The 16,737-nt window shown below is 37.3% G+C and overlaps 1 protein-coding gene across 1 annotated transcript; it reads right to left on the bottom strand.

Moving 5' to 3' along the window:
* Positions 1 to 1,273: 1,273 nt before the first annotated feature.
* On the bottom strand, positions 1,274 to 13,233 carry AMBN (ameloblastin). The gene is made up of 11 exons (XM_077751090.1): positions 13,219 to 13,233; positions 11,999 to 12,067; positions 9,495 to 9,545; positions 8,143 to 8,190; positions 7,533 to 7,643; positions 5,928 to 6,164; positions 5,209 to 5,247; positions 4,640 to 4,699; positions 4,500 to 4,544; positions 4,059 to 4,103; positions 1,274 to 1,810 (listed from the first exon to the last, which is right to left on the bottom strand). The coding sequence occupies exons 1-11, from the start codon at positions 13,231 to 13,233 to the stop codon at positions 1,274 to 1,276; spliced, it is 1,257 nt and encodes a 418-aa protein (XP_077607216.1).
* Positions 13,234 to 16,737: the final 3,504 nt, after the last annotated feature.

The raw sequence follows: 16,737 nt of genomic DNA, 5'->3' as shown, positions 1-16,737 counted from the left end.
GAGTCTAAGACCTGGCTGGGCCATTTGGGAAAGAGTGGACAGAATGGGACAGGAGGCTGCTTTCACGGGTGACAAGACCTGGCCTCGGAACCTCTCAGGTTAGGCAAATAGCCCTGACTGAATACCTATCTTTGGTGACAAGTAACAATCATTTTCTGATTTCCTTTTTCACCACAGTGTATTTCACAGGAGTGAGCTAATTCTCACATGGCACCCGCGTGACTCTTCTTGTGCTTCTTCCTCTCAGAGACTTTGTTCTGCAAACGGCTCTGAGAAAACTTGTGGGATCCCTCCCCACCCCTCCCATGCCTCTCTGGCTGGGTAAGGCCTTCTCTTCTGTGGCTTCAGGGGCACCCCGTGCTTGGCATTTTCGTAGCACTTTTCACACGTGTTGTGGGTTTTGCAGTATTGTTGTGAGATAACGTACGTAAAGTACTTGAGTTAGTTCAGAGTGGGTGTTTTTGTCATAAGAACAAAGACTGTGGCTGTCTGCCTTCTTATCAGTCATCCCCAGTGGAAGCTGTGAGGGAAGGGGCTGTGTCCCTGTTGCCTTACACAGTGCCTAGGACATTGGTAGATACTCAACAAACTTTCCATGAAAGAATGAACAAATTAAATAAAAGGGGTTAAAGAATAGGAAAGGTAGGGAATGAGCATGCCTTTCTTAACCATTTGGAGATATGTAAATAATAAACATATAATTCCTGAAATTTTCAACGAGAACAATTCTTTATTTAAAATAGGCTAAGTGTTTTTACTAGATTAAATAAAATACTCTACAATGAGAATTTTAAATCCAATAGTACCAAACCCAGTAATACCAGTCAGGGACTGTTCACACATCCCTGTTTAATAATGTTTGAATGATGTCTCTCATAATTCTGAGAATATGTGCCTTTGCTTGGAGAAAAGTTTCCAAAGCAACATCGCATTTCCTGGATATGACGGTGTCATGCTGGAAAGAGAAATTCTATAGTGCCCAAGACAGCTAAGAAACAGTGATTTTCAACTGCAGAGACCCTTAAACTTGCTCTGATGTTGTTAATAGTATTTCTAAATCACAGAGAAAGCCGACACATTTTATTTCAAGAAGAGAATGAAAGCAAGAAGGGGACCTACACTATTTCTAGCCACTTGTATTTATTAATATATGCTCAGCATTTTTAATGCCTTTTCTGCCGCAGGGTAGTAAGTGTTTCAGTAAAGAGATATCGTATAGGGACAGAGTTGGGGAACTTGTGCATACAGAAAGTAGCTGATAATCTCAAAGCTCTCAGGGCTCTTGGAAACGCCACACATCATGCATGATCTGGGGCTGCTGGGCCTTGATTTCTGGCATAGAAGTTTGCTGAGTGTCTGGGATGACTGTGGTATCCGTGGGCGTTTCTTCCAGGGGCGTGGTCACATCGGCACCGTAGGTCTCATAAATATCAGCTAATCCAGGGGTCATCAGTGGGTCAGCGTCCGCTGGGGTGACCCCAGGGGGTCCCCCGCTCTGCCCTGCAGGGCCTCTTGCCAGGGTGGGGTCGTTGCCCTTTGGGTGAGCAAGAAGCCCTCCCAGGGCACCATGTGCTACCTCTGGAAGGAGAGCTGGGTTTTCCGGATCTGCCGGGTTGCCTTCGGGCACCGGGGAGCCTTGCGCACCTCCTTCTCCCTTCTCTGGGCCTTTGGTTCCAGCGCCGGGGGTGTCAAATTCCAGGGTAAAGTCCCCGCCCATGGCTGGATGGGGGGGTATCCCTCCAAGGTTAGGTCTCATGCCACCAAATCCTGGGAACATGGCCCCGTAGGCCATGGGGCCTCCTCTGCCTCCCTAGAAATAAACCATTTACCAAAGGTACCGTTATCCCACACTATTAAGTACACCATGCAATCAGAATTGGTCAGATTCACCTAGAAATCAGAAAAAAAAAATAGGGAACAAGGAATGAGCCGATAGCTTTGTGTCAGCACATTTCTCACTAAAGTGGCTTTGAAATATAAAGGAGAGAATTCTGGACTTTTCTGGAAAGCGTGAAAGACAGGTGGAGATCCTTTACCATATCTGGATGAAAGCAGGAATGAGAGAGGTGGGGAAGCAGGGCAGAACCAAATCTACAGGCAAACTGCAGTCGAACTTAATGTTAAGGAAACAATAAGCAGCCAAAATAGGTAGTGCCTGTCATAAAACAAATGAACAACAAACAAACACTGATCCATTGTTGAGTTTGTTGATGGATGTTTTAGAGAACTGCTTCATCATCATTTCTCAAATGAGTGAAGCCCCATATAAGATTTTCCTTTTCTCTTTCTTTCTTTTTATTTTTGGAACATGTGTCTGAAAAAGAAGCTTGATTTCTCTGGAGGAACTAGAATATTTTCTTCCTGTGGACAGTTAGAATGATAGAACTGACCCTGTCTTTTTTTTTTCTGCCTTTGTTGCCCCAAATGTCCAACCTCCCGTTTTGGGCTATGTACAATGATTGTGTAGGGCTTTGTAACTTGCATATTTGTAATCTCATTTAATTAATTAATCGCTTACAATTTTGACTCATTTTAAATTCTATTTTCGATTTTTTGGTGACATTTATTAGGAGTTTTTCATAAGCTACAACAAAATCTTTTAAGCATGAGGCAGAATATAAATAATCAAAATGATAAGAAGATAATTAACCCTTACTTGAATTTTCAGCCAGTTGTGTTGGTGGTATGTGGGTACCGCATTCTTTTCTTCTACCTTTTCTTGGCTCTCCATTCTCTACATCTCAGCTCTCACATCATTTCCTTGAGAGATGGCGCTGTGAACTCCTGAGCTGGGCTAACTACCTCTTCCCTTTCCCTCTCTTATAGGTCTGTTCCCCTTATCACATCATTTTGACACTATCTGCCCTTGTATTTAACTTTTCCATTGATTAGACAGTAAACTCCTTGAGAACAGAAACCTTATCTAATTTATCTTGCGCCTGTAGTCTTTCTATGCATCTAGTTCACAGAAGACACCTAAGAATGTTGGGATGAGGTGGCACGTGGGTGGCTCAGTCAGTTAAACATCTAACTTTGGCTCAGGTCATGATCTCACGGTTTGTGAACTTGAGCCCCACATTGGGCTCAGTGTAGACAGCTTGGAGCCTGGAGCCTGCTTCGGATTCTGTCTACCTCTCTCTGCCCCTCCCTTGCTCTCACTCTCTCTCTCTTTGTCTCTCTGTCTCTCAAAAATAAATAAACATTGAAAAAAAGAAAGAATGTTGGGATGAGTTTTCTTTCATTGATAACGTAGAGTATTTATTCATTTGATAGAATCTATAGCTGATAACAATTTAATTTAGTATGGTATTTGTTTTCTTTTGTTTTGTGCTCTAACAGATGTAGCAGGTAGAAATTTCTGAGGGAAAATATGAAATTGTGCAAGTCTACTGGTCCTCTAAATTTGCCATATGCATGGATAGTAGAAAAAGAATATGCTCAGATTAACATATTTATGCACTTTATATTTTATACTAATCACCTTTTAAACTTGGGTAGTTTCCTTTTTTTATCTGAATATAGTTGACACACATGTCACATTAGGTTCGTGTGTACAAAGTTGTAATCGTGTTGTATGGTGACAGATGGTGGCTACACTTGTGGTGAGCATAAGACGTAGAGTTGTTAGTTTTCTTTTTCTGTTTGATCTCTCAATTTTGAGGTCTAAATTGTTTGCAAAGCTGTTGAATTTATTGTTTTGAATTTGGTCCGAGAAGCAATGGGAACTCTGTACAAATCATGTGTGCCTTTTTTTGGTTTGAAACATATGCCGTTCAATGATAATGGCCTTTCAAGAAAGGTTTCTTGTCTGCTCATATTCAGGAGACAGGGCAAAATCTTATGTTCAAGAATGGTCGTGACTCAGAAATGACTATATGGAAACATGGTGAAATCTTTGCATGTTGCTTATGAATCAAGGTTTTGGTTTCTGAGTGGAACAATCTGGGTTGTGTGCTGTATATCCAGTGACATTTATGGCCAGTGCCTCTTGTGGCAAGTCATGTGTGACTGTTCTCCCCTGACCACTATTTTAATAACAGTTTGAGGACATTACTCACCGCCATTTCTTCTGAGCTCATGATGCCAAGTCTGGCAGGAGCATTCTGTTCAAAAAGAAAAGGTGCATCTTATTACTAGCCAGTGGGTTCCAATGATCTTATTAGCTACTCAAGACAAAGTTAAAAGTTTACTTAATGTTCATGTTGTGCCCAGAGGCAGGGCAAAGTGTAGAGGTGAGTCATTATTAAATAAATGTAGCCAATTTGGATAATTCAGATAGAAAATTTATTTTTCCTTAATGCTGGTGTGTGTGTGTGTGTGTGTGTGTGTGTGTGTGTGTGGCTAGAGTTATTCAAGTAGAAAGTCTGCCTCCTTGCCATTTCAGTTGTTATTAGGCACTCAGAGAATATGAAATCTTGAGTGAGGCCTATATTCTATAATTATAGCTTTTAAAATAATACTTAATCTAAAACAATACTTTTTGTAGGATACAGACTTACCAATTGATTTGCTCCATAGGACATGTAAAATATTCCTGGGTAAAGCTAAATATAAATACAATAATCATCATAAAATGCACTTTCCAAGGAAAAACTTACAAGTAAATTATAAGCAGAGACAAATTTTTTAAAAAGCTTACTGGAGATGGTTTATTTTGTGGCATTGGTCCCCGAGATATCAAACGAGCTATTTGGAACACCTTTAAGTGGTAGAAAATAGAATTAGTAATTCATTTTTGCTGTAACACAGGCAAACCTCCCATTACAGCCATTTCTAAGTGTTATATGAAATACATTCAGGTGGATTAGTCTAACAAATAAGTATTTAATATTTAAGAAAACAAAGGAATTCATTATACTTCATATTCATGGATGAATGGGGCAATTAAACATTTTCACTCTTCTTTCTTTATAATTTTTTTTTAAATGTTTAGTTTTAAGAGAGAGAGAGACAGAGTGCTAGAAGGGAAGAGGCAGAGAAAGAGAGAGAGAGAGAGAGAGAGAGAGAGAGAGAGAGAAACTGAAAGCAGGCTCCAGGCTCTGAGCTGTCAGCACAGAGCCCGACGTGGGACTCAAGTTCACAAACCACGAGATCATGACTTGAGCCGAAGTCAGACACTTAACCAACCAAGCCATCCAAGTACCCCTCTCCCTTCTTGAAGTATAGATATTTTTCCTAGGAAAGTATCTTATTGAGATCTGTACTTACTGATGGACCTTGTGGATCAGCAAAATCCATTCCTGGTAGCTGCATCATAGGTAAATATTAAAATTACTAAATTATGAAAATAGAACTGGACATACTCTTATCCAATTTATGACTATAATAAACAATCTACAATAAACTATTAAAAAAACAATCTAAAATGAATGTCCTGATTTTCACTTTCATATGGTTGGGCAGGACACAAAGTCTGTCTTCTTTTAAAGAAGAATGATAATATCTATCTTTACAGTATTTTAATTAGGGTGACGTGGGGGAATGTTAAATATGCAACATACTAGTTACATGGTAACTTCCTTTTCTTTCCAGCTCTTGTCTCTACATTATTGCATGATTTTTTTTCTCCACCAGTTAGAGAAATAATAATCTAAAATACTGCATGCAATGCTGTGGGATCAATCACTCTGCTCAGTCCCTCTAACACTGAAAAAAATTCTGATGATAGGAAGCATGGACTTCTCCGGGCTGTCCCATTTCCCCTGAAGGCTTTCATCTTTTGCAACTAAGAAACGAAGAGGCACAGGATCTTTTTAGAATCCATGCCTTGTTTCTGATGGTAAAGGACAGTTATGTCAACTGCTTAAAAACATATTTGTATTGTCATAAATTATGCCAGAAAGTTCTGATTATTTAAATGTGCTCTGCAAATCAGTTTTCATTGAATTAGTGGGCAATTCTGATTTGACTTAAGGGAAAGGAATTACCTCTGCCTTCGGTGGCTTGTCTGATGGTGCCACCTTCTGTTCGAGCATTGGCCCCTCTGCTTGCTGCAAGGGCGGTTGTCCCTGGTAAACTGGAGGCTGAGGTCCTCCCTTCTGGGCTGTGTCCTGGATGGCGGTTACAATTGTAGGCGGGAGGAAAGGTTTGTGTCCTGGCTGTTGAGGCTGCAGGGATGGCTGCGATGGGAGAGGTGGGGGGTGCACAGGCAAAGAATATTCATACTGCAGAGAAATTTGAAAGGAGTGTCAGGAAGCCATAGCTCACTGAACTGTGGTGCCTAGAATTTCTAAAACAAAAGGGCTTGGGAAGCTTTCCACTTGCAAGAGAGTCCAGGGGGATTGTCTTAAAGCTATGTTTGTGTAGGAAACACCAATTTATGTAAAGTCAATGTTATTTGGGGCGTGACTGTCTCTTCTACTTCCTTTGGGACGATCTGTGCTGAAGAATATGGAAAACAATTGGACTTCCTGGTAGCATGGTTGTTTCCTCCTCTGAATTCCCAAAACTGCCTCTAGGTACTGCTTTCTCACTGGATTACAATGATTTGTTATATATCTTTGCCCATGGTCAACTGACAGTAATATGTCTTCGTTGCCTTTATAGTCCTAACATTTAACATGGTTCCTGACAAGTGCACTTGATAAATGATATATTTTTTGAGTTAATGAAAGGAGAGTAGTGATAATTAGGTAAAATACCAATCAAATTCCTGCATCATGGAGTCCATTTTGGAAACAATCAAGTGGAGAAACAGTCATTATTAACATTATTTATTGTCTACTAAGTGTGGCTTGGTGAGTAATGCTACTTGTGAACACCATCTGGAATCAAAGGTTTCTATTAAAACAACTATGTTCATTTGCTCCTTTTTGAAGTTAACTGTGGTGAATGGCCTCCTGTTATTTTTGAATCATTTGCAAGCTCCTCAAAGTGGCATGAAAGTCTTACCACAATCCTTCTTCTGCTACTGCCCATCTCAAAACTCCTATGGCTGTTTTTATTTGTACCTCATAATTTAGCACCTTGTAATACTTTGTCTTGTCTTATCTCCCAATCAGATCTGAAACTTCATGTACCTTAGAGCCATTCTTAAATGTTTTCATTTTCACTCCTAATCTACAATTTGCTTATGCATTTATGAGGCACCAAATAAATAATGGTTAACTGATTGATGTATTTATTGATTACTGTAGGGTTCATAATATTTTAACCAGGACTTTGGCATCATTTTAAATGTGACTTTGAATAATTATTTTGAGACTCTTGACTAAAATGAGATGTAGCCTGCTTCCATCTTGAAGATAGTTTATCTTTTGTTATTGCTCATGTCATTATGATCTCTTATATTTTGGAGGCCATATCTTCCTGTTTGAAATAAATATACAAATAAGTTGAAAGTTTGAACCACTTCATTTTAATTTTTCTTAAGTACTAAAAACAATTATAGGTTTTGACTTGCTAATACTTTGAATGAATACTTTATTCATTATTATTTTCTGTCTGTAGCTAGTATATGATAACTTAGAGAAAGCAAATTGGGGAATATTTTTAAGAGTGAAGTTTCAAGCACATTGATGCAATTAACTTACCTGTTGAGTTTCATGTTCCCTTGGTCTCATCCATGGGAAAGAAGAATGTGGTGGCAGGAGACCATGCATCCACAAAGAATTAAATGACTTTCCAAAACCATATCTTGAATACTAAAGACATGCAAGAGAGAGAGAGAGAAAAAAAAACATGCTTATATTTCAGTAGTGGCTTAAACTTGGTTTTCATTTTCTACAAAATTGATAGAATGTGTGGAGATAGCAAATGTAAGTGTGACATCAGTGAATTTAATGTGGACAGGCAAATGCTCTCTTCCAACAGACTTACTTTCTATCCTAAGACAGATTACAATATTTCCATAAACTTACTTGTGATATAGCTTTTTAAAACCTCATATTTTGGGTTGTTTAATAAAATTGAAGTGCTAGAAAGGATTTTTTTCTTACTCAAGAAAATTAAATACTATTTTAGCTACCATCCCATTTCAGGATCTTATTTTGTTTTAGGTTATCTCCATTACTCATTTGTTCTTTCCATACTTAGGAGAATATCTATTCACAAACAATTTTATGAATTACAGTGTTGCTATTAATGTCTCTACTACCACCACCATTAATTCTTGCAATAAGAAATATTTGAAAATAAGGTTACCTGAGAAAGCATATTTAATCCCTGCAAACTTCCCAACTGTCTCATTGTCTACCAAGAGAAAAAGTGGGTTAGTGTTTGCCACATATATTCCTTTTCTTATGGTGCAACTGTTTTCTCAATGTATGATATTATTAGCACAAAGTTTGCAGTGGGTCAGTTGAATAAAATAAAAACAGACGCAAATCATCATTGAAAAGTGGAAATGTTAAATGTGGTTGTCCCATTATTGCTATTGCTATCAAAATAGTGAGCTTGCTTTTTATCATTAATCAAATAAGTGAAAAAGGTATCATTTAAGTAAAGGTCACATTAAAACATTGGGAAATAGCTCATTCAATTGAAATAGAAACTTAATTGTGGGAACATTGTTTGATTGACTCTTCTCCCCCTCCCCCTTCCCCATTTAATTTACTTTGCCTTTCATAAATCCATCCCCAAACAGTCAAACAAAACAGAACAGAACAAGACAAGACAAAACACCCCTACCTCCTTCCCAAATAATAAAGGTCTCAAAATAGTAGATGTGAAAAACACTGGGGAAAATGGTGAGTATCTGGATAGATGGTCAAGAATGCTGCCAATTCAACAGAAAGTCAATTTCAATTTAATGATAACAGGTTTAGTGTGCTTTGAGTTGTTTTTAAGCTAGAAAGTGAGAAAAAAGTAACTGTGAAATTAGCTTCCATTTGAGATTGTATTGATTGCCTCCAGATTGTCATGATATGAAAAACTTTGCAAGGTCTTCTGAAAAATTTATAATCTCATAAATTCTTTTTATTCATAACTGTTAATATTTTCTTTTGATTTGGTCAAATGTTTCTAGTGTGCTGAGAATTTCTAAACAGAGTATTATTATGAGAACTTCAGCAAGACAAACATAGGCTATGAAGCACATACCATAAAACCAGGTTCATGTTATTTACAGGACTTTTTATAAACAACCACATTTTATAGGGTAAATTTACTTCATGGGAACATTGTCATATAAAATACTATAAGGTGGTGGAATTAAATGTAAATCATTTGTGGCTTCAGGACAATGTGTTTTAATTATGTAGTAATTATATTAATATAGTAATTATATCATGCATACCTAATATATATTAGGTATTAAATATTAGTATTGATCTAATTCACACACGGATGGCATTCTGAAGAGTAAAATACCTGGGAGTTTAAAATTGCAGTAAAATGATAAGATAATGCTCTAATAAATGTCATACACTTCTCTGGAACTTCTCTAGACAGCCACTGACTTCTGACTAGTGAAACAGAACCTGCCCATGGTGTTTCTTTCTTACCAGGACCATACAAATATAAAGGCTACAGGTAAATACTCTGACAATACGTACCTCCAGGCTCAAACTAGCCATGCCTGGTGTCCCAGGTTGCTGAGGAAACATCTAGATGGAAATAAGAATAATTTTGAGATGTCTGGTAAGAAACTTCCCTAAATGCATACTGGAAATAGAAAGCTAACCCAGCACGCAAAGGCCAGCTGAGGGATTTAGACTTGAGCTTTTAAGCAGAATAAAGAAGAATTTAAATTAATTGGGAGAATTAGCATCGTATTTAATGACTTTGCCCCCTCATGAATCATCTACCCTTTGTATCTTAATGCAGAGATTTTTAAATTTAATTTGAGATCACATTGAAAACAAATACAGTGTAGCATAAAGCTACAAAATAGAAAAACAAGGATATTTTGTATTCTTAAAGAAATTATCCCATAGACAAGCAAAAGGGGCAAACTTAAGGTCAGTTTTCTTGTGCTTTTGGCAACTTACATGCTTCTGGTTCAAGGAATCATGGCATTCAGCAAAAACCACATGCAAAACCTAACCTGCTACCCATCCAAGGAGCTCCAACAAATGCTCTGTCATCTTTCATGAAAAATTATTTTATGTATAAATCTATTGATTTGTGTTTATAGGTTTTGATCATATCCAAGATATATACTTTAAAATAAAAATCAATCAAGTATTATTATACTTAATGTGTTCATTTAAGAGTTGTCAAAATACAGTGATACTTACAACTAGGTTTTTAAAGTGTAAAATATTTTTCTTTCTAAAACAATCTTTATTAATATGCATAAATACCAGTAGGAAAAAAAATGGAGAATGGAAGAGTAAGAATTCGAGTACTTTGAGTTTTGAGGGTCTTTGGTTCTTTGGAAATCCTTACTTTCTAGGGTCACAGGTTCTAAATGCCATCTTTTCTTCATTTACACACAAATATTTATGAAGGGTCAGCTAAAAATGTTGGGATTTTTTTTTTCATGAGTAAGAAGTTCAGAAATAGTTTCCCGAGTGTGTTATCTACCTGCCACTTTCTGCTTTTTTATACAAGTAATATCTGGCCTTCTGAGTCATGGTGCAAATTTCTCCAAATAATTCAGTTTGGGAAATGGATAGCAGAAAAGGAGTTATAAATGTGTAGCAAATACTCTAAGCAGAGAAAAAGATAAGTTGTGTAGACAGGAAAAGCGATGTGTGTGTGTGTGTGTGTGTGTGTGTGTGTGTAGTGAGCAGATTATTCAACATTTTGTGAGAGTAAAACCTTCTTTCCTCCCATTGGCCAGTATACAAATTAGGTATCTTGGACAGATTCAAGTATGAAGTGTACTTTGCTTTCCATTTACTCTAAGTCATGAATTAACGACAAATGTACATGTATGTAAATGGACAGAGGATACATTTCCAAGGAGGACGTAAAAGCAGAAGAACGTCTAACTTGACAGGCAGGCAGTCGGCAATCCTAAACAACTGTCACATCCTGCAGGTGGACCTGACCGACACAGGTGTGAGCCAGCATAGGTTCCAAGAGTGTCAAGACACTCAGACAGTAGATGGCTGAGGCTGACCCCAGGGTCAGTATTATACAGAAGTAAGCAAGGGGGGCAGCTTTACTTTTTTATTTTTTTTTTCACTTAAAGTTCATGTTGAATAATGGAATGGGCTTTCATCCTTGTAGCCAGTTTTTATCCCCTTCCTCCCAAGCATTTAACTTTAAGAAACCCAAGTAGCTAATCTTCTTTGTCAGGGAACTGAAATATTTTAAAGTTCATTTAAGTCCAACGAGGAGTTCCTCGAGACAAGAGGTCATGTCAAACTTACCTTTGTGTCTCCAGTGCCCAGCACATTGCTGGGTGTATGGCAGGTGCTCAGTCAATATTTGCCAAATGCATATGGCGGCTGAACAAAGTCTTCATGAAAACAGAAACACATACTATTGGCTGGAGGGGTTCAGTACCCACAGGACTGTATTCATGAGATCATATCAACATATGTTAGAGTCAACCAGGTATAGGACTATAACATACAATCAATCCCATTGCCATGGCATGTTTTGATTTAAGAAACTTCAACTATCAATCACACATATCTCCCCTGTAAGGGAAATCTGTTGGTTAATTAATTGCTTCAAATGGAATTACTTAGGTCTGTTTTGTAACCATCACAATTTGGCTAATACCGTTCTTTTAAAAATGAAGAAAATGTACTTTACTGTTTTGGCGAAATGTTCTCTCCATTTCAACTGTATAACAGCAGCGAGTGGTTATAATAAAATTGTGCCATGGCATTATGGAGGCTACACAAATCTTTTATTCTTGAGTGACTTGAATAAGACTTCAAAATTATCTTCAGATATTTTAATACCTTTTTGAATAGAAAAATTACATTGACTTACTGTTTTTGGACGGTAAGGTTGATGTCTGGACCCCTATGACCTTTGACTTAGTAGTATGTCTACCACTGGATGAATTCAATGAGCGCATGCATGGACTTCAGAACATGCCCTCAGTACTGTTTAGTATCCAGCAATCTAGAATATCTAGAAAACTGTGACTTACCGGCACTGCAGAACTCATTTCCAAGAGGCATAAGATCAGTATCAGGTCCTTCATTTTGGAAAGTGGGATCTGAAACAGAATTGGGTTGGAAAATTAAATCAGTTGAATTTTTATTTCAGAATGGTTAAAAGGCAATGTTTCAAATGAGTCATGTCTCTGTTCTTCCAAAACAATCAGTTTAAAAAAAACAAAAATAAAAACAAACACAATTAAATGTTCCTAAACTTACTTATGTTTACTAGTTTTTGGAATGAATTAAGAATCAGTTAAAAAAGTATCTAAGTGCTTTTTTAAAAAACGGAGTTACAACCTAAATGAACATGTAGGATAACCTTTGTGATGTGTTCTTTAAATGCTGTGTTTCATTTCATAAAATGTATTATGAATGTGAAAATCCTTTCAATTATGTCAAATTTTGATCTATGAAGTATCATTCACAGGATTTTAGACTTTCTCTCCAGAGTACATTTTGAAATGCATTTGAAATAGAATACAACAATTATTTTATAGCAAACCTTTATTTGCAGATATATTATACTATATATCACTCTATGTTTTGGCTATCCAGATAAACATAACAAAACTTATCTTTTTAAAAATAAGAATGAGGGGTGCCTGGGTGGCTCAGTAGGTTGAGCTTCTGACTTTGGTTCAGGTCATGATCTCCCGGTTGAAGCCTGACATTGGACTTTCTTCTGTCGAAGAGTCCACTTCGAAGATCTCCTGTCCCCCTTTTTCTCTGCCCCTCTGCTGCTTGTTCTCTCCCCCCAAATAAATAAATATTTTAAAAAAATAAGAATGAGTTGAATATTTTAAATGCCTTTGATATTAGTTGGGAAATATGTCTCAAAATTGAGTTTTTTCTCTTTTCTAAAATGAATTATCTCTTTGAGTTTATCCTAGAAGTTGAAAAGCCTCTTTACTTTTCATGAACAGAAATCTGCCTACCCAAGAAATTTGCTGGTCTTCTAAAGCCTTTCTAAATTAGCCACTGTCACTAATAAACACAAATAGTGAAAAAAAAAAAAGTCTACAGATTAGCCTTTCCTTCCTTAGTTGGTAGGGTATTAGGCATGTCTTCTGTGGAACATGCTAATGGCTTACAATAAACTACTATTCAGCTTTTGGTGACAAATAAAAAACCTCTTTATAAATGCTACCTGGAGATAGGAAAAAAGAACTTATAGGAATCACATGGAAATCATAAAATCACATTTTACCTTCAATGCTGACATGCACTGTGTTCTCAGGGCCTGGTGATGCCAACCAAGACAGTTCTAAGGAAAGAAGATTAAAACTGTTTCTGGTCTGTGCCTAGGACTCGCTCTGTATCTCTCATTCAGGGAAGACCAGAAACCTTTATTTAAAGTGCCAATCCACCAATCAAAGTGAGGCAAAACAGAGGAAAAAAACAAGCTCTGCTCCTGTAATTTAGCCCACACCCTTTATTGCATGCAACGACATTGGCCCAGTAGAGTCTCATTATTTTTAATTGTAAACCAACCCTTATATTTATTCAGAGAACTCTATTGCGGGGACGACAGTAAAGGAATAATGGACATAAGCTCTGAAGACAATCATTTTGGTGAGCTGAAGGAGATATATAAAAAATGGGTGCAAAATTAACCATTATCTGTTTTGTGCAGGCTTTTATCTGCAGATAGAGCTAATGACCCATTTCCAATGTTCTCGAGATTATCACCAGCATATTTGTTATAGTAAATGTATCTCCCCTCTTTTTCCCCAACATACACACAGTCTAGAAGGAAACATAACATTCTGAGCTTGAAAGAGAAAATGAAAATATTAGCTGGATAATGAGAACATTATGATGTTTTCCTCAGAATTTCCTAGATAGTTTTTTATCTAAAGATAATAGACTGGAGTTTGCCAAGCTTTTGTAAGAAATTTTAACCAGACCCTCTGAGAGAATAACTTCAGGCAAAACTTTGGTGCATGTTCTTTGGGGGAAAAGGGACATAAATCAAAACATTCTCATGAACCAATCAGGTCAATGGACACTAGTCTCATTTCACTTTTTTTAAGATTAAAAATATACTTATTTATTTTTGAGAGAGAGAGAGAGCAGAGGATCTGAAACAGGCTCTGTACTGACAGCAGAGAGCCTGATGCATGGCTCAAACTCATGAACTGTGAGATCATGACCTGAGCTGCAGCAGATGCTTAACGGATTCAGCCAGTCAGGCACCCTCATCTCAGTCTTTAGATAGACTCACTTTCAGGCATTTAGTACCAAGCCAGGTTAGTCATATCTGTGTCACTTAGAAGGCTAATGTCAACATGGATGAGTTTTCTCCATGAACAGATAAGAATGTCTTGGAGGTGGATTGGACTTTAACTGCTTTTGTTATTTCTCTGCCCCTCCTTATGTTTACAAAGGTGTGATTTCAGATGTGATAGGGATAAGAATTTAAGATTAGTTTCATAAGAAGGGATGAGTCAGTACACTCTTTAGGGAAATAGGGATCTTGCCAATTACAGGGAACACCGAGGAAGCTGATATTTTGGGGAAAAGATGTCTTCATACCTAAGTGTAGGCCTAACATCTTCAAATAATGATATCCAAGAAATTGTCCCTGAAAAACCCTATTTCCTATGGATAACAGATTTTTCGGGATGCAAAGGAATAAGGCATGTAAATATGTTTTGTAAATAGCAAAATGTTATTGAAATAAAACCCCACCTTTCCCATTTCTCTCTATTCCAGTTCTGGTGCTTGATCAAGTCCCTTAATCGCTTTGAGCCCTAGTTCCTTCCTTTGTAATATAAGAATGATCATTTATAACCATAGGTTTGTTTAAAAGATTTGATGAGATGATAAAGATACAGCAGCTGCCATGTAGCAGGAGTTCAGTAAGTAGGTAATTGTCCTTTGAATGGGAGAAGCTACATGAAACACCACAGAGACAGTGTGTGTGTGTGTGTGTGTGTGTGTGTGTGTGTGTTAAAAAAGAGGAGCAGTGGCAGTTAGGTCCGTGAGCTCCACAGAAGGTAGAGAAGGAACCTGATGGAAGGTGTTTCTTTTCCATAGAAGTTGATGCTGAATCCATGGGATTAAGCTTCCTAGTTGACTGTTAACCAAGGAAATGGGATGTGTGTGAATATTTCTTTTACAGTTGATGAGCATGATCATGACAGGCTAATGATGCTGTTTTGACAGAATTCATATATTCTGCCTTTCTCTTAAGCCAAATATTTAATATACTATAAATGATGTTGCTTCTACCTTTTGAAAATGACTTTCACCTCTGTCCTGGATTACTGTCTTCCAGATGTTACCTGTTAGTTTCTTTCTCCTCCGTTTTCTTGCATACCCACACCAATTTATCTTCCTAAAATATTGGTTTCAGCATTTCACAGCTCCACTCAAAAACTTTTTAAGAACTCCTAAAGCTATAATGTAAAGTTCACCCTCTATAACTAGACAGTCAAATTAACATTTCCATTCACTTTCGAATTTCATCTCCCATTTTATGCAAGACTGTACATTGGGATAGTAATCATGATTGTTGTAATCAGTTGAAGTAAACATTTTGCATCTAGTCAACAGCTTTTAAAAAAATGTTTAATGTTTATTTATTTTTGAGAGAGAGGAAGACAGAGTGCAAGCAGAGGATAGGCAAAGAGAGAGGGAGACAAAGAAGCAGGCTCCAGGCTCTGAGCTGTCAGCACAGAGCCTGACATGGGGCTCAAACTCACAGGCTGCGAGGGGTCATGACCGGAGCCGAAGTTGGAGGCTTAACTGATGGGGTCACCCACATGCTCAAGTCAACAGCTTTTTATTTTTGATTACTGTGTACTGGAAAAGTTAGCAAACATAATCCCAATACATCTTGATTAAAAATATGTTAATTACAAAGAACTCTGGAAATTAACATGAGCTTATGAATGCGTGGCAGTAATGATAGGCATTAAGGACATACTACAGCTGATGGCTACTATGTCATGTTGATCAAGACCATACATTTATTTAAAAAAATGAGAGTAACCAATTTTTAAAAATGCTATGTCCAGAGTATGGCAAAAATAAAAAATCTCAGAATGGCAGAAGATCTGAGATACATGAGGGGACACAGACCGCAGAAAAAGTTGTAAAGAAAAAGTTAAAGAAGATCCTGTGGAAAAATGTTAGCACAGTAGCTGAGCACAGCTTTTGAAAACCCTTCCATGGCATTAATCATGCGACTTTGGGTGAGCTACTCAACTTGAATATATACAGTATTTTCATATAGTTATTTAATCTGTGAAATGTGGTCTACCATAGGATGGCATTAATTTAATATAATTTATTTAAGTAACTAATTAATATAAAGTGCTCAGCACACTATCTGATATTCAGAAAATATTCAGTGATCATGAGTTATTATTGTTCTTTTTGAAATAAAGAAACCTATGGTGCAAATCTACTTCATATTGTACTATGGGCCTTGGCTGTGACTAGTCTAGCCACCAATGGCAGCTATAACAATGAACCAAAATGTAGAAGAATGAGCTTCTTTGATTGCTAATGAGCATGTCGATTGCATGGGACAAAACACGGACTTTGATTTTTGCTTTGTTCTCACACATGGTCCTTTTCAACCTTCAACTCCAGCCAGCATTGTTTACTCAGTCTCTCCAGAATGTGCCAAGGTTTTTCTCTTCTTGAGGCTTTTGTTGAACCTTTCTCTCTGCCTAAACTCTTTTCTTACCTCTTCTCAACTTGTTTTCAAAGTTCC

The sequence above is a fragment of the Crocuta crocuta genome, unplaced genomic scaffold (assembly GCF_008692635.1).
Source record: "Crocuta crocuta isolate KB4526 unplaced genomic scaffold, BGI_CrCroc_1.0 scaffold1, whole genome shotgun sequence".
NCBI classification, from domain to species: Eukaryota; Metazoa; Chordata; class Mammalia; order Carnivora; family Hyaenidae; genus Crocuta; species Crocuta crocuta.
The sequence above is the reverse complement of the archived record's forward strand: the minus strand, read 5'-3'. Positions and strand labels throughout refer to the sequence as shown.

Coding starts and splice junctions, on each gene's coding strand:
- AMBN (XM_077751090.1), bottom strand. Junction 5,248..5,927: donor ACAAGCCACCGAAGGCAGAG/GTAATTCCTTTC, acceptor CCTATGATGCAG/CTACCAGGAATGGATTTTGC. Junction 4,700..5,208: donor CTGATCCACAAGGTCCATCA/GTAAGTACAGAT, acceptor TACCACTTAAAG/GTGTTCCAAATAGCTCGTTT.